The sequence below is a fragment of the Gadus morhua genome, chromosome 18 (assembly GCF_902167405.1).
Source record: "Gadus morhua chromosome 18, gadMor3.0, whole genome shotgun sequence".
NCBI lineage: Eukaryota > Metazoa > Chordata > Actinopteri > Gadiformes > Gadidae > Gadus > Gadus morhua.
In genome coordinates, this window is record NC_044065.1 from 17,652,410 (window position 1) to 17,676,327 (window position 23,918).

The following is a 23,918-nucleotide window of genomic DNA, read 5'->3' on the forward strand; positions in this document are numbered from 1 at the left end:
TTTCTCATAAATCTTAGTGTCTGGCTTGTCAGGGTCAAATAAGGCGGGTAAAAGGACTGGGAAGACCGTCTAGCAGCGAGCACCTCGGAGGTGGGCAGGTAGGAGGGAGGGGATGTAGGAGGGTCCCGTGCAGGGGTAGGAAGGTCCCGGCTCAGGTCTCTACCACAAGCAGAGAGGTTTCGCCGTGTGCGGGTTCAGGGTGTGGATCTTGTATGTGGAGCCGTGTGTGGCGCATCGACCTCCAATTCATAGGATACTGACTTAATTGCGTATGGTAAGTTGTTTATATATATATATCTATATATATATATTATTTTTAATGTAAAAACGAGTAACCACTTGTCTATTCATCTTTAATTGGTGGCTGCTTGTCCACGGTTAGGTAAAACGTTACCTGAATATATTAACACATTCTATGTTGGATTATCTTTAGCGAAAATGTACTAGAGGCTTTTTTGGGCTTTACTACGCTAAGGTCATCTTGTCATCTTGTAAACAGGCCTCCAGTGGTCAGGAATTGTTCTCTTAACGTCTATCTCAAGCAGGTCGTGACCCTTGACCATACGTACCCCCCCCTAACAAAGGCTGCACTAATTCAATAATTGGCTTGGCTTTGTTGCCACTTTAGGAAACATTTTGTGCCCCTGTTCTACTTTGTGGTGCTAATGGGCTAACTGTTAAGATATTCCTCAGACAATTCAGAACATGGACTAGGAGTGATTTCAAAGTGACGATGCAATAGTTTGTATGAAGCGGGTCCAAAGTGCTAATAATCATTAGTAATTATAGAGCACGCTAAAGGAAACTTTTTCTGACTTGTTGATTAAAAACAGCGTTTGGCATAGTTTCAATCTGATGAAAGGCATTGTTCAAACTTCATATTCTGAACCCGGGGACGGTGAAACCTCGTTGAAACCTTCAATGTGTGTGTGCGATGCAAAACAAACGTATACTCGTCAAGGTCAGGTAAATACGCTTCAATATTGTTGGCATTATTCTTTTTAATATGTTTTTAGTAATATAGTGTGGCGTAGCCAGACTAATACTCAAATGCAGAGCAAAAATAAATTAGCTCCCAGAATTCTTCTCCCAGGCTGTGTGCGTGTGTGTGTGTGTCTGACACTGGTATCAGGAAAGTCCTGATACCAGTGTCACCCACATGAAAAAATTCTATAGTTTACTATAGTAAATAAACTATAGTATACCCTATATATACTATAGTAAATATTGTAGTGTTTTTGAACCTTACTATAGTAGTTTTACTACAGTAAACTATAGTATGCTACAGAAAATTCTATAGTTTACTATAGTAAATAAACTATAGTAACTTACTATAGTAAATCCCACACTATAGTATAGTATAGTAATCTATACACTGTGTAGTAACTTACTATAGTATTTACCATAGTACACTACAATGTCTGGGAAATTACTATAGTAAATCCCAAACTATATTGTAGTATATTATAGTATACTATAGTAATATATAGTATACTGTAGTAAATGCTGTAGTAAACTATAGTATTTTTTCCCCTGGGCAGATACAGGCATGAGACCTAATATGGACCAAAGCTTAACTCACACTTGGCCTTAACCACACTTGGCTCAACCACCAGCCTACTCTATGTCCCTAAACCAGTCATCTTCTGAAGAGAAGAATCCATGTGAGGGAGGGAGAGAGTGGGCCTGGTGAGAGATGAGGAGAGTGGCTTTGGAGGTACTAGGAAAGGAGTGAGAGGGTGAAATGGAGGGACGGAGAGGTGGGGGGAGTAAGAATTCTGTTTTGGGCCCAATGGAATGCTTGTGAAGATCCAGACAACTTTATTTCTTCTGTTGATGTATTATTTCTCTCCTCAATTGCTTGCTTGCCACTGTGTGTGTGTGCAAATGGATAGAGCGAACGCAAACAGTGTGTGAAGAAATTAGATTTTCCGAACTGCAAAATTGATGCAGACGCAACCAATGTCTACCATCCCTCTTTATCTGTATGACGCCCACACACGTGTGGACACGGAGGTATATCATGGGTAGTACTAAGTTCTGCTTCCCCAACTGTTGTAAGCACATCACATTCTCCAGTGAGACTCAACCAACACAGAATGCTGGCCCATATCGTTAGCCTCATGGCATAATAAGCCTAAGTCATATTTAAAGGTCCATCTTGTATTTAGTGTCAAAAATGCCTCAGTCAAATGGATGACTTAGGCAGATAGTGATTATGGAATGTAAAAAGCACTCTGATTGGCTAAGGATATAGCAACTGAGGCACAGTGAATCAGCAGCTTTAGGAGAGTATAGATGTATGAGTATAGAAAGACGGTTTAGATATCAGACTATGGCCAAAATATGACCTAAGCAATTATGCTGTGAGGCGTTATGGTGGAGTGTATTTGTGTGTTATAAGTAAGACAAAATACAGAGAAGTCTGCTTAATTTTCCTTTTTTACATTTGTTTATTTGTAGTCTTGATTATTATATTTGTTTGCACCAAGTACAAATGTAAACCTGACCAATCAAACAGATCAGAATCCCCTCTTCAGTCACACCATCCAGCGGCCCTTCACAGGTCTCCACGGTCCTGAGATAACCTTACATTTGAAATGACCGCTGAAGTTTCTCTTAACTGTTTTTCAAACGCTGTGTTTCCCCCCACCAGTGGGTCATAGCAGAGCGCCGAGTGGTGTATTGAAAAAGAGTAGTGAAAAAACATGGTGATGTTCAAATGATGATCCAAATTTAATGTCAATCTACTTTATTCTTCTAGTATCCTGGGCCGAAGGTCCTTCCCCAGGTGGGTGACAGCTTGACCAGGTCTGGAGCCCTTGCTCCCTAGAGTGTTGTTGTGGTTGGGTTGAAGATGGTGATGCAGTAGTAGTAGCTTCAGAGAACCCTGCTCTTCCCGCTTTTAGCTCTGATTTACGCTACTGGAACCCCGGCCCCTCCCACTTCCTGTAGTCACTCACGTTAGGCTAATTAGAGACCTTAGAGTGTGTGTGCGTGTGTGTATGTGTGTGGACTGCCTCTATGTGCTCCTGCCTCACATGACTTGTATGTCATTCTGTCTTAGACCTCACAAATAATATTTTGCCAATGCATTTGGCCATATCACACAGCCCTATGTTGTATGGCATCAGTGTATGCTTTGTCTTTATGCATAGAATAATTTATGAGTCATGCATTGTGATCAGAAGACAGAAGAATAAGGCGTGTATTTGATATCTATTTGCTATCTAGTCATTAAGCAGATGCAATAATGCTAACTAACATCTGATACATCTGTCACTAATAAAAATGACAGGAAGGTTAGGAAATCTTGCTTTTGACTTCAAGCCACCATGACTATCCTGTTATCCTGCCTTGGAATATCAGATTTAAATTGAGTAGTGTCAACTGGCTCTATTTGGATTTGGTTTCTATGTTCTGCTTCTCATTACTTGAATCCTGTGAGAATCAGGTGCATGTTTCCCTCCAGTGCCAGCTTTGGCTGTGTGTGTTGGTCATCCCCTTTATTCTGTCTGGGAGCAGCATCCTTTTTGAAGAGCTTGACCTTTTGACCTGTGAATTTGTCAAACATACAAATAGTGCTCTCCAGGGACAGTCTTTGGTCAAGTTGACCGCTGAACTGCAGCCCGTTTTGGAGAAACAGAAGACTTACTTGTGGGCGTGCACGTATTCTCATGATACATTGGAAGTGATTATGAGGAAAATGATGAGTGATGGCTAACTTATAGTAAACCGCTAGAAACACTTACCAGGGGGTCATCGTTTGTAAGGGCATCAGTGCTTCCCCTCGATAATGTCTTAGTCAAGGTGCGATCTTCGGTGAGGGGGGGGTGTGATCTTCGGTGAGGGTTTCACTTCGCAAAAATATATACAACCACCTGATGCCGCCGTTTCAGTTCCATTCAAAAAGCTTTATGGGCTGACTGTTGTTGTGAACATTTATCTTTATTTTTGGTACCTGAAGGGAGTATGTTTTCTTTCCCTATGAGAGTTTTGTACTTTGTTAATACATAATAATGAAAAAATATTTATAAATAAATAAAAACCAATGTATATATATTTTTAAATACATTGGTAGTCAAGGGGGGGCCCTATTGTTGTTAAGGCGGCCACCTTAACCTTACAGTGCTGGGGGAAACACTGGGCATATCTCCTTGGAATACATTTTGTGTTACCAGATTATGGGGAAAAAACTTTTTGACAAAAATGTGTATTTCTCTCCTTCCCTCTAATTTCATGTGTATCATTCCAGGTTAACCATGCACCTTGGCACGGTGTTCACCCTTCTTCCAGTGATGCTGCTTCTCAAAGGTTGGTATTCGATAATATTATAATTTGTTATTTCAAATAGAAGAACAGAAGGTTTGTAAGTTGTATGTTAGTTTGATGCCTCAGGACAGTACTAAAAACTTAATTTAGAAAGCTTTGAAGAGAAGAAGATGATAAAGTTAAGAAACAAAGTGTGAACTATGAAGGGGGGTACTAGAAACAGGAATGTGTATGCATGTGTGGGTTGTTCTATTGGGGAGATTAAGTGGTGGGTGTTTCAGTCGACCGGTAAGTTGTCCGTTAGCTAATAAACCTGAGAGCACTTTGACCCTCAGACCACCTTGAAGAGAGCGCTACTGTGTGATTAAAAACACATTCAGCTCCTTTAGGAGATATATGTTGGAACGGCAGCTGCTGCTGCCAATAAAGTTAATGATGGTCGATTTGAGTGGAGGTCATATGCACAGCTCGTAGTTAATGCTGGCTTGTTTGCGCATTAAATTCATAACAAAGTTGTCGCCAACTGTTTAATTTGATTGCTTGGATCTGCTTTAAGCTAAACTCAGTCTAGCTTGTACTGTATTAGCAACATGGTAGCAAAGTAAGACAGGTGGCCTTGAATAGCTGATTTGTTCTTTAAAGATGGTTGGTTTGGCAGCCGGACCGTTCAACCTAACATACCAACCGACGTTGAATGTTCGCAGCGTGCTCACAGTCACCAATCGCATCTCTCCCGCATTTTGTCATGCCCTATTTCCTAAAAGATTTGTCACTATGTCAGTTATTTGCGGTCTTCAAACCTGCACAGTAAAATTATCCCAAAATCTAGTTTGTTTAGGGGGATTCACTGAAATGGCGCCAGTTTCCAGAAGAGTTAGCATTTGTGTTTATGCTTATGGCTAATCATCAGTTATTCTCCTAAACAGACCGGTACTTTCGTCCAAGGTGCAAGGCCGGACTCGCAGGCTGACATGTACTTGCGTTGTGTTCAGAAATTACAGCTTTAGCACAGTCTTAGATATGTACCGCTGACCATTTTAAGACTTTGAACTTCAAAACTGTCAGGGCTGTCATCATCTCCACAACACCGCCCCCTTCTCAGCTGTGAAGACAACACAAATCACCTGTTACAGTGGCACAGCTCAACGACATTTGCATAGCTTATCGGAACACTCAATGAAGGCTATATCTTTGCCACATAACTTCCCCCCCCTCATCCCACCCTTCACAACTCACTCGCAAAACCGTACAAACATTCATCCCATGGGATCACTTTCCTTGGCAGCTTTCCCCAAAGGCACTTCATCATGATTAACGATTCAATATTTTAAAAATACGCACATAGTTTGCACATCTCGCTGGTTGTAAAATGCATCCAAACCAGAAGGCGCTTGAAGTTTTCATTGTGACAATAACTTTCACCTGCCTTCAATCCTGGAATGTCATTGGTCAAGGTTCAGGAAGTCCAACGTTGGGAGAAAAGCAGTTGGGACATTGTGGGCTGAACCTCTCTGACTTTCAAAGTAATGCATCTTGGTAAAGCTAGCGTAGCGGTCTAGCATGGCGCAGCTACGTTACCCATTAAAATCAAGCTATTCATGTTAGCTCTTCATGCATGATAGCGCCATCAGGGGGGTTCTCCCACAGTGTTTATATATCAAACCCAAGGCAGTGTTGCTAAGGCTTCTTGACATACAGTTGTGCCCAGGGAGATGGGAGGGGCCCATTTAACGAGGTACAATGCTTTCTAAGGCCCTTTAGATGTCTCTGCAGGCCGGGCCCATGGCCTGGAATTAAGGTTAAAGGAAGAGGAACATGGCTTATTATGGTCACCTGTTTCACACTCAACTTTGATTAGTCAATCCATTTAACTAGGAACTCTGGATCAGGTTAAACTGCCACATTCTTTCCCATCCATTTTTACCAGAGTTAAGGGTGTCTCTCTCAGTGAATTATGCTCTGGTTAGCTGACACTTTAGAAAATACTTAAAAAAACCTTCTGGTAGAAAACCGGGAGGTTAAAGGCCTAAAATGTCGGCGTGTCTGTGTTGAACACATCGTGTTGTAAATCTGTCTATAAACTACTCATGACATGTTGTTTATAATGTTCGTGCATGTGAACCCTGACCCCCATCTGCCAGCGCATCCAGGCTGCTCGCTCCAGGAGATCCAAACCACCCGGGAGACCCTGTCCAAGATCAACGCGGCTGGAGAGAGTAAGTAGCAGCTTAGAATGAAACGGTACATGTCGACTCATGGAATAAAATACACCGAGCTTGAGGTATCATAGCATAGCATAATACAGTACAACATAGTATGTAGTAGCATAGGACAACATAGCATGTCATCTTACAAGGCCCTGACCCTGCACACGACCCCTAACCCTGGCAGTGTTACAGCCGTGGGCTACCACTTGTGCTAGACTCGTATACAACCGTGTTTGTTGTGTACATTACATAGTACCGCTGACACAAGCCCCTTCCGTGAGGGCTAGACATACCTCTGGCTGAGGACACGGTGTAGTGTTGTCGGTACCGCAGTCAGTTGGCAGGTATGTGGCGGGCGGGTCGGTTCAGACTCAAGTCTTTAGTGGGATCAGAAACATTACACCTGGGGATAATTTGATTCAGGCCAGATAGCCGGGGAACCCTTTAGACTAAAACACAAGGAGCCACAGTCTGCAAGGATTTGTTGTCATCTCCTGGTTTGAATTTTTTTTACCTGGTGTCCTATAATCCCCGCTTCTGATAGGTAGCTACAATACCAGCCCTGATTGGTTGCCTTACGGCCGGCGAGTTGAACATTTCTGGTTCAAGTCATTAGGCACTCGTAATATTGTGTATTCTTTGAAGAACATTGGATTTAGAGATAGCCGCTGTAGTCTTTTGAGTCATTTTATCATTTTTTGGATAATTATTTTACAAAAGTATTGCTACTTTGCTACTTACTGCTCCCTTCAATTATTTGACATTAGTAACTTATACAATTCACTTTGGACAAATATTTAACCATTTCACCAGTAGGTAAACTGTAATGTTAGTAAATGACAGCTGCCTGTGTGTGCGCATTTGACTGTGTGTCTCTAAAGTGATGGAGTGCTCTGCACCGATGGACGTGGTCTTCCTATTGGACGGCTCCTACAGCGTGGGGAAAGGAAGCTTCGAGCGGTCGCGCCACTACGCCCTCAGACTGAGCCGGGTCATGGACATCGGACCGGACAAGGTTCTGACCCTTTCAACTTCTTACCCGACTTTACACACTAATGTTCATTTGCGTTTGTTATCCCACAATGCCTTGCTCTCCCCGTGGTCCTGCAGAACCTTTTCTCTTGTCCCTAAGATGACAGTACTACACTTTTGTTCGAGCTTTATACAGACATTACGGCATTTCTATTCTGAGAACAGAACATAAACACTTTAATATGATGGCCTCAACGTCCTATAAATGATTTCACCCACTGTTGTTTCTACATCAAGGTACGTTGCGTTCTTCCTGTCTGTTGCTAACTTCCTGTCCGATGACCATTTCCTACCTATTTGTAACTTGCTATTGTTTACTAACTTGCTTCTTGTTGCTAACTCGCTATTTGTTGTTAACTTCCTGTCCAGGTGCGTGTGGGTGTGGTTCAGTTTGGCTCCTCCCCTCGGCTGGAGATCTCTCTGGATGACTGCTCGACCACAGAGGAACTGACCAAACGCTTGAAGAAGATAACCTACAGGTTCACCTTCGCCTCACCTTCGTCTCTTCCTTTTTCTCTCTCCTCCTCTTCTTTTCTTCTCCCCAATTCACTTCTCAGCTGCATTTCCATTCATGCTCTTAACTTCTCTTATTTTTTCTTGTTTGCTCCTTTCTCCCCTTTTTGCAGTTTTCTTCAAAAATGTCTTATTTGCTGTATTTTGTCTGTTGTCCTCTCTCATTCTTTATGCTCTTCCTCTCTTTTTTGCCTAGCAACAAAATACAAACTCGGTGTAGAGTCGTATCAAACTGTTGCCTAGCTGTTGAATGACGACGGAAAGCATGAGATCAGACAGTTAATATAACAAACTATACTTCCTCTCACGCAAAAACACATGATCCGATTATATTACCACCATGCTGAGAAGCACACGCATGCATGCACACACACACACCCACACACAGACACACACACACGCACACGAACACACACAGTGACAGGGTCTCTGGGAGGTAGAACTAATTAAGTTCAGATTAGTGGTAGGGGTGCACCAGATATCGGATAAGCTCTTAAGATGACAGAGATGGCTGCTGGGCGCGTGTGTGTGTGTGTGTGTGTGTGTGTGTGTGCACGTGCAGTATTCAAGCCCATTGATGTGTTTGTTTGTATATCTCTAAAAACGACCTCCCATGAAACACCCACCCCATCAGACAAGTCATGTGGTCTTGGAAAAGAGCCAATGCATTGTCCACAGCCAGGTTGTTAAAGTACATGAACCTACTGTTATTCTAAAAGGATTAACTTTAATTAAACACCTCCTGCCCCTCCCTCTCTGCCTCCTCCACCCCCCCCCCCTCCCTCCCTCCTTCCTCCCCCCCCTCCCCCCCCCCGCCCCCCTCCCCTAGGGGTGGCGGCACCCAGACGGCCCAGGCCTTCCAGTACCTCCTGAGGAAGGGCTTCCCCGGGGGCCGGAACTCCTCGGTTGTGTCGCGGGTGGCGGTCCTCCTGTCGGACGGCCGGTCCCAGGAGGGCTTCTCCAAGGGGGGGCTGGTCCAGGCGGCCTCCCAGCTCAAGGAGAGCGGGGTGGTGCTCTTCGCTGTGGGCCTGCGCCACCCCAGGTACAACCGTCTAGAGGGGCGGCTCTATGTCACTCTTTTAGCCCCAGTGATTTTAGATTAGATGGTTAATGCGTAGATGAATTGGTTAATGGCTAGAGGAGCTGGAACCTTCTAGGAAATGCAAGAAAATTATCTAAAGATAAAATCTGTTCCACGTTACTGCTGGATTGATGGATGAATTGATGGATGGTTATTGATTGATGGATAGATGGGTGGATGGAAGGATGGGTGGACGGGTAAACCAACCAACTACGTATGCATAGACAGATGAATATATTTAATATACAACATCAACATTTTTATAGAATTTGATCAAACGTGATTCATGCGGTCATATTTTATCTTAATGAAACAGAATAAATATAAAATTGAAAAGGAAATAGGTGCATTAACGGAGGATTTGCTGATCAAGGAGGTAGAGGCATTCAATAATAATAACTCGCTTCACTGGAGCAGGAAAAGCCACCGTAACATATTGTGATTGGCCTCAGTGCAAATATTTTCGCGAGGGGGCCCCCTCGCCCCCCCTCAACCTTCAATCCTCTCCTCTTCCAATGAACCTGCCCCCATGCTTACTGCGGTGCTGGGGGGAGAAGGAGGGAAAGTAGGCAAAGTATCACCTTCCTACATGAGGCCCTGACTGCTTCTTTGCATTAGTTGCAGGAAATTTGAAAGCATATCTGGGTTAAAATCCTCTTGCATTAGTTAATCTTACCTCCTTATATTATGTTAGCAGTTAACACCATGGGCAACTTTACTGCTACCCTTTTCTTCTTAAATTCAATTGAAACTAATTCCAAGCAGTATATATATTGGGAAAGTAATTGGGAATGTACAAAAAGGCACTGCTTATATCTCGAGGCAAGCAGAGGTGAGCTTGGAACATTTTTTGGGGTTTCCCGAGGCTATCTTTAAAATAAACGAATGCAAAGCTGCCAAATCCTAGAAACGGTTGAAGAAGAACCTGCTGATTGGTCTGTCCCTTTCTAGATGGGAGGAGCTACACAAGTTGGCCAGTGCACCAATGGAGAGCCACGTCTTCTTCGCAGAGCATTTCTCAGACGCCGTGAACGGCCTGTGCACCACGCTGACCTCCTCGTCCGTCTGTGATGCCACACCAACAGGTACTATACTAGCCTAGTAAGACCGCAGGAACAGCACCTCCACTGGGGAATCACGAGTTAGACCAGTGACCGCTCTAATCTGATTGGCTAAGATTAATGACAGGGCAACAAACAGGAACAACAACAAACGCATAACATAGCAAAACATCTTCAACTCTGTTTGTATGTCTCTCATAACTCTTTTTATTTTTTATTTCTCTCCATCTCTGTTTCCTTGTGTTTTGTGTCTATTGTCAAGGTTTTTCAGTTCACCATTCAAACTAGGACATTTAAAAATTTGAACAATGTCAAAGTTGTGAGCCCAGTTGGAACAAACTTACAGATTGGAACATAAATAGTATTGCAATTTACAACTTGGACACATTTAAAAACATGTGGGACTATGATAATAGATTGTTTTGTCCAAGCATATTTATATAACTGGAATAACTTCAGTTTGTTTAGATGTTCATGAATAGGAAAACGTGTCAGTCGCCATTAACGCGAGTGTTCAATAAAGCGCTATTGTTTATTTCCACTCTTTGTCAGGCTGCCAGGAGCGCTCGTACCCATGTGAGAGGAAGACTCTGGAGAAGGTGAAGGAGCTGCACGGGAACTTCATGTGCTGGAAGGGGGGCATGGGCGCCTCCACCTACACCTCCCTGTGTCCACACTACAAGTGAGCCCACCGGGGAGAGACACACACACACACACACACACACACACACACACACACACACACACACACACACACACACACACACACACACACACTATTGTCATCAGGCAGACATCGCCCCTTGTATCTATTAAACCCCTATCCCCTATTGAAAGACACAAAGCCTTTCCTCTTATGTCTGCCCATCCCATTGCAGTCCTGGCCACCCCTGGAAGGAGGGATCCCTCTTCCTCTGTGTTCCTTGCTTAGGTTAGAGGCTGTTGTTTACTGAGAGTGCTACACAAGTGTGCTACACAAATACAATTGACTTGTCCTTTTCAGGGAAAAGGTATGCACTTTGTGGATGTCTGGCTCTAGTGTTTACTGTGTTGAATACACTTTGTAACCTCTCTGATTATGCAGCACTTATGCACCAATACTACTACAACAACAATTTCACTTGTAACCCCAAGAGTACACTGAGCACGTCTGATGCACAGCAGACAGGCAGCAAAATGCTAAAACAGACTACAGAGGAACGCGTAGTCTTAATTTAATAATGTTATGGTTAGCAGCTTTAGTTTTTTGCAGTGTGAAGAATTCCCATCTTGTCAAATTTGTATGTAAATATCTTAACTAGTCATATTTTGCATTCCTGCTTACAATCCCATTGTAGTCCGCCTACACTTTGTAGGTGGGGGGCACCATGATACCCCCGTAGGGATCATGTTGCTCCCCGCATCTTATACAGGAAATGTCTAACTGTAGTTATAAAGAGCCCCCATCAAATGACAGCCCTGGGACCCTCCTATGCACCTCTCGTTTACTTCACATCCGCTCGCTAGTTTCAATTTGCGACCATGGACAGGATGCGGTTGATAGTCGAGGTACAGAAATACAGCGAGTTGTACGAGCCCAGACCTTGTACATACAAGGACAGCTTAAAGACAAGTTTGGCTGGAGGTTTGCCCCTGACAACATTGGCCTTCTAAACGGCGTGTACTGTAAGCACAATGCCCTTGGGAATGTTCTCCTAGTTATTTATTCTATGTTCTCCGATATGCTTCTCTTGCTCCTGTACATCGGCTAATCCCCTAAATCCTGAGCTCAATGATTCATATCTGTGTCTGAAATTAAAGACGAGGCACTGATGTGTGCGGAAGGGGGGGTTCACTACATTTCCATTTTAATTACTAAGGTACATGACCTTTCACTGTGTTTAAACTGAAATAAGTGATTTTCACGTTTGTGAATTACATACCATTGTGTGTGCGTGTGTGTGTTTTGCAGGTACACAAAGGCTTACACAAGGCACCAGACAGTCTGTCATCGAACCATATGCCCAGGTGCCAGATAACTTGTCCCTCTCTCTGTTTCTTTCTGTATCCTTCTCTCCATCTCCCGTCCTATTGCTTATCTTAATTATATCTAGCTCTGTCTCCATCCCTCTCCCACCTTCCTCTCTTTCTTTCCGTCTCAGTCCCGTTATCTTGATTGTTGAAAAGCAATATTGCTCTTCTTAATTCTCTTTGCCCTCTCTCGCTCTCTCTCTCCACACCCTCCCCGCCCCCCCCCTCCCCCCTTGATGTCTCCCTCCCCTTCCAGATCCATGTGACTCTGAGCCCTGTATGAACGGGGGGACGTGTGTGTCCGAGGGTCCGGAGGGCTACCGCTGTGTCTGTACCCCGGGGTACGGGGGAGACCCCCACTGTGGTGCGTACTGAGAACCCCCGACCACGCTCCCCTCACACTGACCCCTCTCTTCATAATGCACCGGGAGCGGCCTCCCGGAGGAGGACACGTGATAATGACCTTTTTAATGTCGAGATCAATCCATCACCTTATCGTGATGAACAGCAACACAAAGTGCTTTACAAGGTAAACACAACAGAATGAGAACAATGTACAGTAAAACAATCTGAATCCCAGATTTAGAGCGTTCGATAAAAAGTGTCACCTGAAAAGTCTTTTTGTATTGTTTTGTTTTAAGATAATTCTTAACACTTGTTTTAGTAAATGGACTGCATTTACACAGCGCTTTTCTAACCAGTGGCCACCTCAAAGCGCTTTACAATACTGCCTCACATTCACCCGTTGATGCACACATTCACACACCGACGGCGATGTCAGCCACGCAGGGCGACAGCCAGCTCGTCAGGAGCAGTCAGGGTGGGGCGTCTCGCCCAGGGACACCTCGACACTCAGCTAGGAGGAGCCAGGGATCGAACTAGCAACCCTCCGGTTACCAGCCAACCCGCTCTACCTCCAGAGCCACATGTAGTCCACTGATGGTTGCACGTCCCCCCCCCCCAGCCCCTGCGCTCTCATTGGACTGCTCCGTGGACCTGCTCTTCCTGGTGGAGGGCTCGGCCATGCTGGGGATGGAGGGCTTCCTGCGCCTCAAGGCCTTCCTCAAGCGCTTCCTGCAGACCGTCATGGCCTCGGACACGCCCACTAAGGTCAGCGGGCGGAGGGTCTCACTCAGACTGTAGGCTTAGTTTAACATCTTTAGGAAGAGGTTTGGGCTCTCTAGACTGCAAAAAGTATGCAACTTCTATATATATAAGGAAGTATGTATAGAAAGAAAGTATACAACTTGTAACACTGTTTTTACAATTAGAAAAAAAATTACACTAGCATCACGCTCTCAGTCAGTAGACAGACGTATTCCATACATTACTTCACATTAAGAGCGTTCCTCGTGTGTTGATGGTTCTGTGTGGTTGTTTCTCAGCGTAGTACCATAAAAAAGTCTGGAGATATTTTATAATACTCGATATGTCGGACAAATGGGCCGTCCCATTCATAAAACTAGTCTGTCATCAATTTTAACAAATCTAAACTGCGATGGTCCCAACATACTTGTAGGCAGCGAGAGACCCCCACCCTAGCTGACAAATAGCGACCTGTCCCCCAATCCACATGTTTCTGTGTGTGTGAGCTCCCACCGACTGACCCCGCCCGCCCCCAGGTGGGGCTGGCCGTGTTCGGGCGCGAGGTGCGCGTGGAGGCCCAGGTGGGCCGTTTCCGGGGGGACGTGCGGGGGCTGTTGGCGGCGGTGGACGGCATGCAGCCGGTGGGCGGGCCCACGCGGGCGGGCCAGGCGCTGCGCCACGTCACGGGCCACGGCTTCCTGAGCGCGCCGGTGTTCGCCGACGTGACGGACGACCTGCCGCGTGTGGTGGTGCTGCTGACCGCCACGGCCTCGGCCGACGAGGTGCTGGAGCCCGCGCGCTACGCCCGCGACCGCGAGACCTTCCTGATCGGCGTGGGGCCCGAGCGGCTCCGGGGCCAGCTGGACAACGTCACTGGGAACCCCCAGCGCACGCTGACGTACTCCGGGGCCGGGGGCCTCAACGCCAAGATCCCCGAGCTGACGGCCAAGATCTGCAGCGTGGACAACCAAGGTGAGGGGCCCGGTGCCCGGGGTCACTTTACTCTCACACGGAGCCAAGGAGCTCTGACCCAGAGGGACTGAGAGGGGACCCGAGGCGGACCGCCGTCGAAGCCGACAGTCAGTATTGTCGGACGTCTGAACTAGTCTGTGTGCATTTCGTGACCGAGATTCTCAGAAAAACAGCATGACAGGAGAGCCGCTGTTGGATACATATTGTTGATGTACAACAATATAACCATGGAAACCGGGTCCTTTTAAACACAATGAACCCTGAGTGTCCCAAGGTTGCGTGAGGCGGACAGCGAGGTGAGGCGGTTCATTTATTTCAGTTGAAAGTGTTTAAGGCGGCTGGCGGTGATTTACATTTAGGGCATTTAGCAGGCGCTTTTGTCCAAAGCGACTTGCATTAAATACATTTGTAAGAAGAAGGAGAAACAATATATCTCTGTCGGTACAGTGAGGATGTTCACAGAACCCAGTGCCAAGCACCAACAATGGCTAGGTGGACCCATTCCCCGTACACAACTAGCTAGGATAAGATGCTACATGACTACGTACTATTTGTAAGTGCCAGGACGTACAACTTACAATAAGTGCGTAGGACGGGGTGTGGAGGTTGAAAGGAGAGTCCTCAGATTGAACGCCCCTAACCCCTGCCCCGCTGTGTGTGTGTGTGTGTGTGTGCGTGTGCGTGTGCGCGCGCGCGTGTGTCCCCGGCGGCAGGCTGCCTGGGCCGCGCCCTGGACCTGGTGCTGGTGGTGGATGCCTCGGCCGGCGTGGGCCGGGACAACTTCGCCACGCTGAAGGAGTTTGTGCGCGGCGTCACCGTGCAGTTCGACGTCAACCGCGACCTGGCGCAGGTGGCGCTGGTGACCTACGGCCGCCGCGCCGGCACCGAGTTCCCGCTGGACGCCCACGCCTCGGGCTCGGCCGTGCTGGCGGCCGTGGGCGAGGCGCGCTACGCGGGCGGCGCCGCCTCCCTGGGCGCCGCCCTGCTGCACCTGCGCGCCGAGGTGCTGACGGCGGGCGGCGGCGCGCGGCCCGGCGTGCACCGGGCGGCGGTGGTGCTGACGGACGGCGCCGGCGGCGAGGACGCGGCCGTGCCGGCCCAGCGTCTCCGTGACGACGGCGTGGCGGTGTTCGTGGTGGGCGTGGGCGACATGCAGCGGGAGCGGCTGCTGCGCGTGGCGGGCGCCGAGGAGCGCGTGATGGCGGTGCCCTTCTACGAGGACCTCAAGTACTTTGAGGACGTGCTGGTGCAGATGCTCTGCGCCGGTGAGCGGGGGGGCCGGGGGGCCGCACTAGGAGGAGGGCGTTTTCTGTGTGACTGGTGTTTGGGGAGTCCAACGTGTTGTTGATGTGTAGGAGTACGTAGTAGTGGGTTGTGGGGGGTGGGAAGACACTCAATTAACAAGCTGCCATATTCGATTTTATTTTTGGTTATAGAACGTTAAACATCCCAGAGGTAAACATATTTCTAAAGTGGACCTTGATGTTAAAAGCGGAACATTAATACATTAATTACTGAACAGTAGTCCAGTAGTTGATAAGTTACAAATGTAAAAATATGTGTGGGTGCGTGGGTGCGTGTGTGCGTGGGTGCTTTTGATTCATCCATCATGATTGTATCTCGAAAAGATGAATGGCTCCTTAAACAAACACACGCACATCATTGTAAGTTTACAAGGATGCACGTAATTACCCCTAACCCTGAGCTTGTAACCCTCCAATCAGAGCTGAAGAAACCAATGGACCCGTGTAAGCCCAACCCTTGCATGAATGACGGGATCTGCAGCCTATTAGGAGGGAGCTTCCGCTGCGATTGCCGGGACTTTGAGGGACCTCAGTGTGAAACCAGTAAGTTAACGGGGTACCACACCAAATCCTGGGCCACTATCGGCTGAAATGGGCTAACGGCTTTTGCTCAATGGTGTTCTGAGAGAATGCAGGTGTCAAGGCAGAAACGTACCGGTTTCTTGTGAAAAAAAGAATGAAACTGATATAATGAAAATAATATATCTATGTGCTGCACAATATGAGTAGTTGAAATGTAATATAATTGTAACATGTAGGCTAAATGTAAACATTATTGAAAAAAGACTTCCACACATCATCAAATGTCACTCATCCCTCCCAGTTCCTTCCTTGTGAACGGTATGTCAGTACACCAGACTATTAACAGAGAGCCATAAGCTGCTGTACTGGTCTTCACATCTGGTCGTGTCCTCCAGAGAGCCGCTGGTCCAGGGGGGACCAGCCCAGACCGGACCCCCAGGAGAGGAGGAGCAGGGGAGACCAGCCCAGACCGGACCCCCAAGAGAGGAGAACCAAGGGGGACCAGCCCAGACCGGACCCCCAAGAGAGGAGGAGCAGGGGAGACCAGCCCAGACCGGACCCCCAAGAGAGGAGGACCAAGGGGGACCAGCCCAGACCGGACCCCCAAGAGAGGAGGACCAGGGGGGACCAGCCCAGACCGGACCCCCAAGAGAGGAGGACCAGGGGAGACCAGCCCAGACCGGACCCCCAAGAGAGGAGGACCAAGGGGCACCAGCCCAGACCGGACCCCCAAGAGAGGAGGACCAAGGGAGACCAGCCCAGACCGGACCCCCAGCAGAGGAAGGGCAGGCCGGAGGGGAGGAGCCATGCGATGCTGCTGAGCCACTACAAGCTGCACCGCAGGAGGCAGGCCGGACACAAGGCCTGAGAGCACGCTACACACACACCTAACCCTAACCCTAACCCTAACACACATACTCAGGCCCTCATGCACGCTACACACACACCGAATCCTAACCCTAACCCTACCACTCAGGCCCTCATGCACGCACACACATACGCACCGTTTAAACACAGACTGCATTCAAACACCACAGATAAACAACCACGCAACAACTGAAAACCCACACACACGCATACACTGGTGATACGGTCGCAAACACACATACATGCACATGAATAATGTACTGGTGTTTACACACACGCACGCCGCCAAATAATGGACTTTTGGTGTTAGTCATTGGTTACAGTGAAGAAGAGAGAGAGAGGCGACAATTGTATATTTCCGGACTGAGTCGCCCTCATGCTTCAGAAAGGGTCTTCAGAAACCTTTCTGCGCGGATGATGCCATTATGTTTATGAGAGTTTATTCATCGCCACTGGGATCGATGGGATGTAGTTGTCTTTTGCCTTTTCACATTCTATGTTGTATGTATGTTATTCTATGCTGAATGCTTTAGGAATGCTTAAGGCAATTACATTTTGCATTCATTCATTTTTATTATTTAATATTTCCTTTTTTCTCCCAAATTAAATTGTTAAATTTTCGACTTGATTAAAAAAGCAAATCTATATTTATATATTTTTTTGGGTCTGAACAGAGTTAGCATTATTTCATAGTTCTCGCCTATATGTAGCCTATTCATCTATCTATGGAGCTTTGTATGGGGGCTACAGAAAAAGAGATTTCCATTAGGCTGTCCTCTGGGCCCCATTGAAGAACATTCGACTAATAATGGCAAGGTCTAATTATGAAAGAATCTGACGTTTCAAAATGAATAGTAAATGCTTGTCTGGACTTCAAACAAATCTTTATTTATACCTTCCTGAGGAGAACAATTTCTGGCGTTGGGCAAAAAACTTAAGTTAGGAATGTGAAGGGTTGGCATCCTGGCAACATGTTAGCGTAAATCTCTTAAAGAGTAAATATCTCGAGAGTTTAGGATTCTTGGGCAGGTAGAGACAGGATCAGTCTTGGTTTTGGGGACAGAGTGGATTACAAAGCCGACAAAGCTAATGGGGCAAGTTGGATTTTTGGCTAGCTGTGTTAAGTGGTTGGAGTCTGCCATTATTGGCTTCGGGAAACTAATCCTGGCTGTTGTTTGGTCTGATTAAGGTTTTCAGTTTCGGTTCAGAAGAGCTCCATTGGTTGGCTAGCTCATAGCGTGAAGGCGGGTCTAAAATATAAACTGTTAAAGGTCCCATGGCATGCTACTTTATCGATGCTTTAATATAGATATTAGTGGGCCCCTAACACAGTATTTGAAGTCTTCCCGAAATTCAGCCGTGGTGCAGAATTACTGCCACTACGAGCCAGTCGCACATTGAGCTTTCCCCAAACGCGCCGTTTCAGTGTCTGTATCTTTAATGCAAATGAGGAGGAGAGAGGCGGGGAATGACGACATACGGGGAAAATCCCAAAACGGCGTGTCTGAGCTTCGTTTTTTCAAAGGCGGAGCAGAATGCCTAGTGCTCGTTTTACACCCAACGAAATTTCTAGCTACTGGTGGAGCATAGGTACTATGCTATATCTCATATTAATGTTAGAAAACCTCAAAAATTAGATTTTCATTCCATGGGATCTTTAAAGGTGAGAAAAGTATGATAAGTATGGCTTAGCCTACAAAAATGTCTATATAATATTTTACGAGGAGATGGTTGCGTTCGTTCTCTCGACAGGTCATTTCAGTTGTCCCAGAAGGCTCTGCCAGTTTGCGTCTTGAGTGAGTGGTTTGGAAGACTTGCCTACGGAAAATGTCAATACTTTCGGAAATTTCTCCAGTTAAAAAAACATACCAATATAGTCAGAAAGTATCACGCCCAGAATCATCAGTAATATGTATTTATTTGAATAAAAAGTGCATGTTTAGCTAGCAATACAAGACAAACGATTGAACAATAAGGGAGTAGATATATTTACATCTCAGCCACAGTACAATGTGAACCAAGCTAAAGTTACTGAACTGATTGGGCAGGGGCTGCTCCAGAACACGTCAGGGTTTGGGGACTTCCTTTCAGTGGTCTGATACATTATAGGGGGTGGTCCTTATTTTTTCCTTATTATTGAAATACATTCAATGTGCGCAGGGTTCTATGGTAAAACACTGGCTACAATGCACCCTCATCAACCTCTCACATTTCTTTATGTAAAACAACCAAATGATTAAAACTGCGATCGTCCTGTAGGGTTCATGGGGAGGGCTGGACCTTAGTCTCAGGGTGCATGTGTCTCTTGGCGCGGGGGCTGGCTGAGAGCTCCAGAGCTCCAGGGACGGTTGGTCTGGGGTCCAATTATCTTGTAAGCAGGGTTAATTCACGGGGCCAGGTCTGTCTCTGTGCTGCTCTCAGGGTCCTGCTGACGGACTTGAACCTCAGTTAGGAGGTTGACTTCTTCTCCCATTCCTGCGAACAAAGGTCAAGGTTTTGTACACATGAACCATCATTGAGAAACGTGCCCCTCCCTCCAGGGATGTTTAGGAGAGCAATAGGTGCCAAAATGGGCAATGGTAGAATAAACATAACGAACAAAGATTGCCGAGGCTTAAAGGGCTGACATCATGCCACCAGGTGTGAGAGTGATTGGCAATTACAGGCCATTTACAAATCTGCCTTTCCCTGGGTTTGATTGACATCACAAGTGGGATGCCCACCTAGATGTATGATGGATAGATCAGTAACATTTGCCACAGTCCACCGGTTAGGCTGGTAGAATGATCTATCCAGCATACATCTTGGTGGACACGCCCACTAGTGATGTCACTAGGGAACAGGGAAAGGCAGATTTTCACACGGCTTGTAATGGCTAATCAAACTCACAGTGGGTGGCATGATGCCACCCCTTTACGCTGTAAGAAAAATGAAAGCTCCACCATGAGTGTGAGCTGGGGGATGATTAAGACTCTCCCAAACCCACCTTGGCCTTCTGCATGACGTTGACCTTGCTGGTGGATATCATGGGCGTGGGACGGTTCTTCAGCGCTGTGGCAGAGTTGACCGGAGACGCCGGGTCTCCACAGCTCCCATTGGTCGAGGGTGGAGGGGGCGGGGCTACCGTTGGCATCACTGACGACGCCTTACTCTAAAGGTGAACCAAAATGGAGGCGATTCAAGAGTTTTGGAGCGAGAGTTTCAGCGACAAGGAAAAACTCTTCTGGTCTGAAACAGGCATGCTTTATCGATCTTTGATTCTTTCAGCCTGGTTTCCGATGGTCAAACTCTCTTCAGCTGGGAACTTCATCTGTTATTCTTACGTATGAGTGAATGAAAGGATTAGATTTCATCTTCTAATTTTGGCTCCCACTGAAGGAATCCCCCAGACAAATGTCAAAGAAGGGCTTTGGTTGAATCATTTGAAATGATTTTTTTGTACACAGATCCTTTATTCATTATGGAAGGATTTATAATGCTGTCTGCTGGTGTCTCTCCCTTGATGAGGGCTGATGTTTGATGTGTTTGCTTGAATAATCTCGTTAAGGACGATATGAATCAACCTGACACTACACTGCCTTTGGAGTGTGAAGCTGGGGCTGTGGACCCACTCACCGTGTGCTGCTCCTGGTGGCTGCTGTCCAGTGTGGTGCCCAGGGTGAAAGGCCCCGCCTCCACCTTCCTGAGGCTCTCCCTGACCTCCATCAACCTCAGCTCCACCTCCACCCTCCGATGTTCTGCCTCCCGGCACGCCTCGTCCTTCTGTTTCAAGACGGCCTCCAGTGAGGCCTTCCGCCCGGGGTCTGAAGGGGTTGGAGGGGTTGGGAAATAAATATTTCTTTAGTTTTACGTTTCTGAGGTTTGGATACCGTGAAAATAAAAACATTGTGTTTAGTGCTTTTAACGTCTGCAGTCTTCCTTTAGACGTTGATAACGTGCTGCTCCTTAAATTATGTCATCTGAAATTCAATTGCAAGTCAAGTTGGATAAAATCATGCTATTACTGTTTTATACTATACTTTTCATTTTACAGTTACCACACTTCTACTGTAACAAAACATACAGTACTTGGCTATTACTGTGTTTTATTTTGCAGTACTCAGTCAGTCAAACTAGTGATAACTGCTTTAGACGAGCGCTTTAAGCTAGCGTTGTGTCAATACAGTTATCACAACTAGCGGGGGGGGTTGTGCGTACCTCCTTGGCAGGCGTTGAGCTCCTCCCTGGCCTCCCTCCTCTCCTTCTTGAAGCTGGCCAGGCTGCTCCTCACCTCCTCCCGCTGCTTCTCCAGGCGGTCGCGCTCCTCCGAGTAGAGCCTCACGTCCGCCTCCGTGCGGTTCTTGCCGAGTTTTACCTCGACCGCTCCGGGACCGCCTTCAAAGACACACAGGAACGGTTTGAAGGAGCGGGGAATATACATGGATGTATAAATAAAATATATGCATATGAATGTGGAGGACTCTCTTCTAAACGTTTGTGATGATATCACGTTTTCAACAGAGTTATATAAAAAGTAATGCCATGAAAGTGGAAGATTGACACTAGATGGCGCCATAGCAACGTGACATGGGACGACCAGGCACGTGATGCCCCCTTGAGTTATGGTCCCCTGTGGCAAGGGTTTTCTCTTAACTGTCATCGTCCTTCCTCTACCTTTTTCCTTTTTAGGTCTACTTTATTTTACTTGAATTTCCTTCATGATCAATAAACTAGGCTCATCGCTTAGGGGCACGTTGTCCCTCCCCAGATGAACCAGGGGAGGTTCATCTGGGGAGGCCCCTGAGCTTCTGCAGGTGTGCGTACCTGAGGGCAAGGTCTTTGAAACCGCTCCGACACAGAGGATCCGGAAGCGTGGTGGCTGGGGGCTGAGCGGAGGCTGGCCTGGGGAGCAGCGCCCCCCTGCTTGGCCGTGCTGAGGGGCCTTGTGGGGGACCGGCAGCACAGGGGAGGGAACAGGGGGAGGGGCAGGCCCGGTGGCGGGCCCCTGGTTCTGGGGAGGAGGCGGAGGGGGGTTTCGGTGCGGCTGGCACGGGGGTCTGAGGGGGCTGGAGAGCCCCTCTGGTCGGCTGGCGTCGGCGGGGACCATGACGGGGGTCTCGGTCGTGTGCTGGGGCTCTGGGGTTCTGTGCCGGGGCTCTGGGGTTCTGTGCCGGGGCTCTGGGGTTCTGTGTTGGGGCTCTTCCTCCACATGGTTGCTTGGATCCAGCTGGAATTAAGATTAAAAACGGGAGACTTTATCATCCGTGGCACATCTGGAAAATCATCTCGGGCACAAGATAATAAATAAGAACACCATAGAATAAAAAGGCAAAAATAAACACATGTAGACACTGTTTACACAGACAGGACAGACAGACAGGTGTGGGGAATATACAAAAGAGCAAGATTTTCCGAATCCTCAAGAACAAGGCGATTTCTCCAACACAATCCAGTGTTTGTTAAGACTGCTAGCTAATTTTAGCCGACCGTTGTCACACACATAGGTGCTTTGTCAAGTTTACTACCTCCACCTACACCTTCCACAAAGTTTAGCCATTCATTTACCAATTGCAGGACCGTTGTAAACAGACTGTGTATACATTTTCTACGGTTGACTGTATTCACTCTTGGTTAGTTACTTGACAGGCTAAATCGGTAAACACACCGCATGAAGTACCATAGACAGACTAGTCCTGCATAAACAGACATTGAATCTTGGAAAAGTAGCTTAAGAAGCATTTTCAGGATAATAATCAACAGCTGCACAATGTGCCTTTAGTTTAGATCAACTTTTCACATAAAATCTAAATGACACCAAGAAACACAAAATGGGGCTAGTCTTTGCATCAACATACACAGAAGGCGGGAACTCTACTCTCTGAAGGGGTTGTACTCTGTACATCTCGGCCGTATCCAATGTTTCGCAGCATTAACTTTGATCCCTACCTCCGCCGTCTGGGCCGCCGTAGAATCCTCCAACGGAAGTGTCTCTCTCGCCGTTGCTAGGGACGGCGCCACCTCTCTCAGGGGAGGTGTTTTGCCCCCGCTGGTATGGAGGAACGAACGCACCCGTGTCAGGCCCAAGACGACATTGTCATCATCGGACTCCTGGTTGTCTGAGGGCACCGGCGCCTCCTCTATGGGAGGTGGAGGAGGAGGTGGAGAAGGAGGAGGAGGAGGAGGTCCCGCAGACTCCATCTCGGGAGAGGGGGGGTCGTTGGTGTTGGTGGCGGTGACTTCCTGGAAGCCTTCTTCGTAACTGACAGGAAGTTCGCTTCCTTCGCCCTCCTGGAACAAATGTCACACATCAACGATTCCAAATGTGCTAAATCAGTCGCAGGCCTTATTAATGAATGACAATACAGAGCAATGAAACGTGGACCTACACACAATTTTTTTGTGTTTTTGTTGTTTTGTGGTTGCTTGGTTGCTGTCATTTTGTAGTGGTTTTGTTGTTGCGGTGATCGCAGTTGTTGTTTTCTTGTTTGACTGTTGTGTTTCTGCATGTTGTGTGGTTGTGATGTTGTTTTTCTGTAATTTTGTTTTTTGTTGTATTTAGTTTCGGCCTGTGTGTCTGTGTGTGTGTGTGTGTGTGTGTGTGTGTGTGTGTGTGTGTGTGTTACTATGGTGAGCGTACCTCTGGCTCGGCCCCTATGGAGGCCACGTCGTCATACAGGTCGTCTGAGAGCTGGGGCCCCAGGTCGCCGCTGTCTATGTACGCGTTGGGCTCCGAGAACCTCCTCTGCATTAAGCTACAAAACACACACAAACACACACACACTCACAAATGTGTCCCCATTTACATAAATATATGAGAACATACATTTTTTAAGGATTCCCCCGGATGCCAAATAGATGACTGCATGACATCGTGTCACACTGCACACACGCACGCACGCACGCAAACACACGCACGCACGCACGCACGCACGCACGCACGCAGACACGCACGCACGCACACACACACACACACACACACACACACACACACACACACACACACACACGCACG

The 23,918-nt window shown here is 47.0% G+C and overlaps 2 protein-coding genes across 3 annotated transcripts in view; one reads left to right on the plus strand and one right to left on the minus strand.

Moving 5' to 3' along the window:
- The first annotated feature begins 154 nt into the window (after positions 1-154).
- vwa2 (von Willebrand factor A domain containing 2) lies at positions 155-19,152 on the plus strand. 2 transcript variants are annotated; one of them, XM_030339949.1, is made up of 16 exons: positions 155-274; positions 4,256-4,314; positions 6,414-6,488; positions 7,361-7,494; positions 7,881-7,990; positions 8,854-9,066; positions 10,057-10,190; positions 10,719-10,848; positions 12,118-12,173; positions 12,433-12,540; positions 13,141-13,286; positions 13,799-14,234; positions 14,948-15,499; positions 15,959-16,081; positions 16,456-16,475; positions 16,518-19,152. In XM_030339949.1, the coding sequence occupies exons 2-16, from the start codon at positions 4,263-4,265 to the stop codon at positions 16,926-16,928; spliced, it is 2,700 nt and encodes an 899-aa protein (XP_030195809.1). In that variant the 5' UTR covers positions 155-274; positions 4,256-4,262; the 3' UTR covers positions 16,929-19,152. The 2 variants fall into 2 exon arrangements, with proteins under 2 accessions (XP_030195809.1, XP_030195808.1); XM_030339948.1 differs by having other exon boundaries at positions 16,456-19,152.
- afap1l2 (actin filament associated protein 1-like 2) overlaps positions 18,827-23,918 on the minus strand; it is a 37,468-nt gene continuing 32,376 nt past the window's right edge. The window contains exons 13-19 of the mRNA XM_030339947.1: positions 23,544-23,658; positions 22,853-23,194; positions 21,731-22,133; positions 21,125-21,301; positions 20,543-20,730; positions 19,914-20,078; positions 18,827-19,402 (exon numbers count right to left, since the gene is read on the minus strand). Coding sequence (XP_030195807.1) covers positions 19,376-19,402; positions 19,914-20,078; positions 20,543-20,730; positions 21,125-21,301; positions 21,731-22,133; positions 22,853-23,194; positions 23,544-23,658 — 1,417 coding nt within the window. The 3' untranslated portion in view covers positions 18,827-19,375. The remainder of the gene's footprint in view (positions 19,403-19,913; positions 20,079-20,542; positions 20,731-21,124; positions 21,302-21,730; positions 22,134-22,852; positions 23,195-23,543; positions 23,659-23,918) is intronic.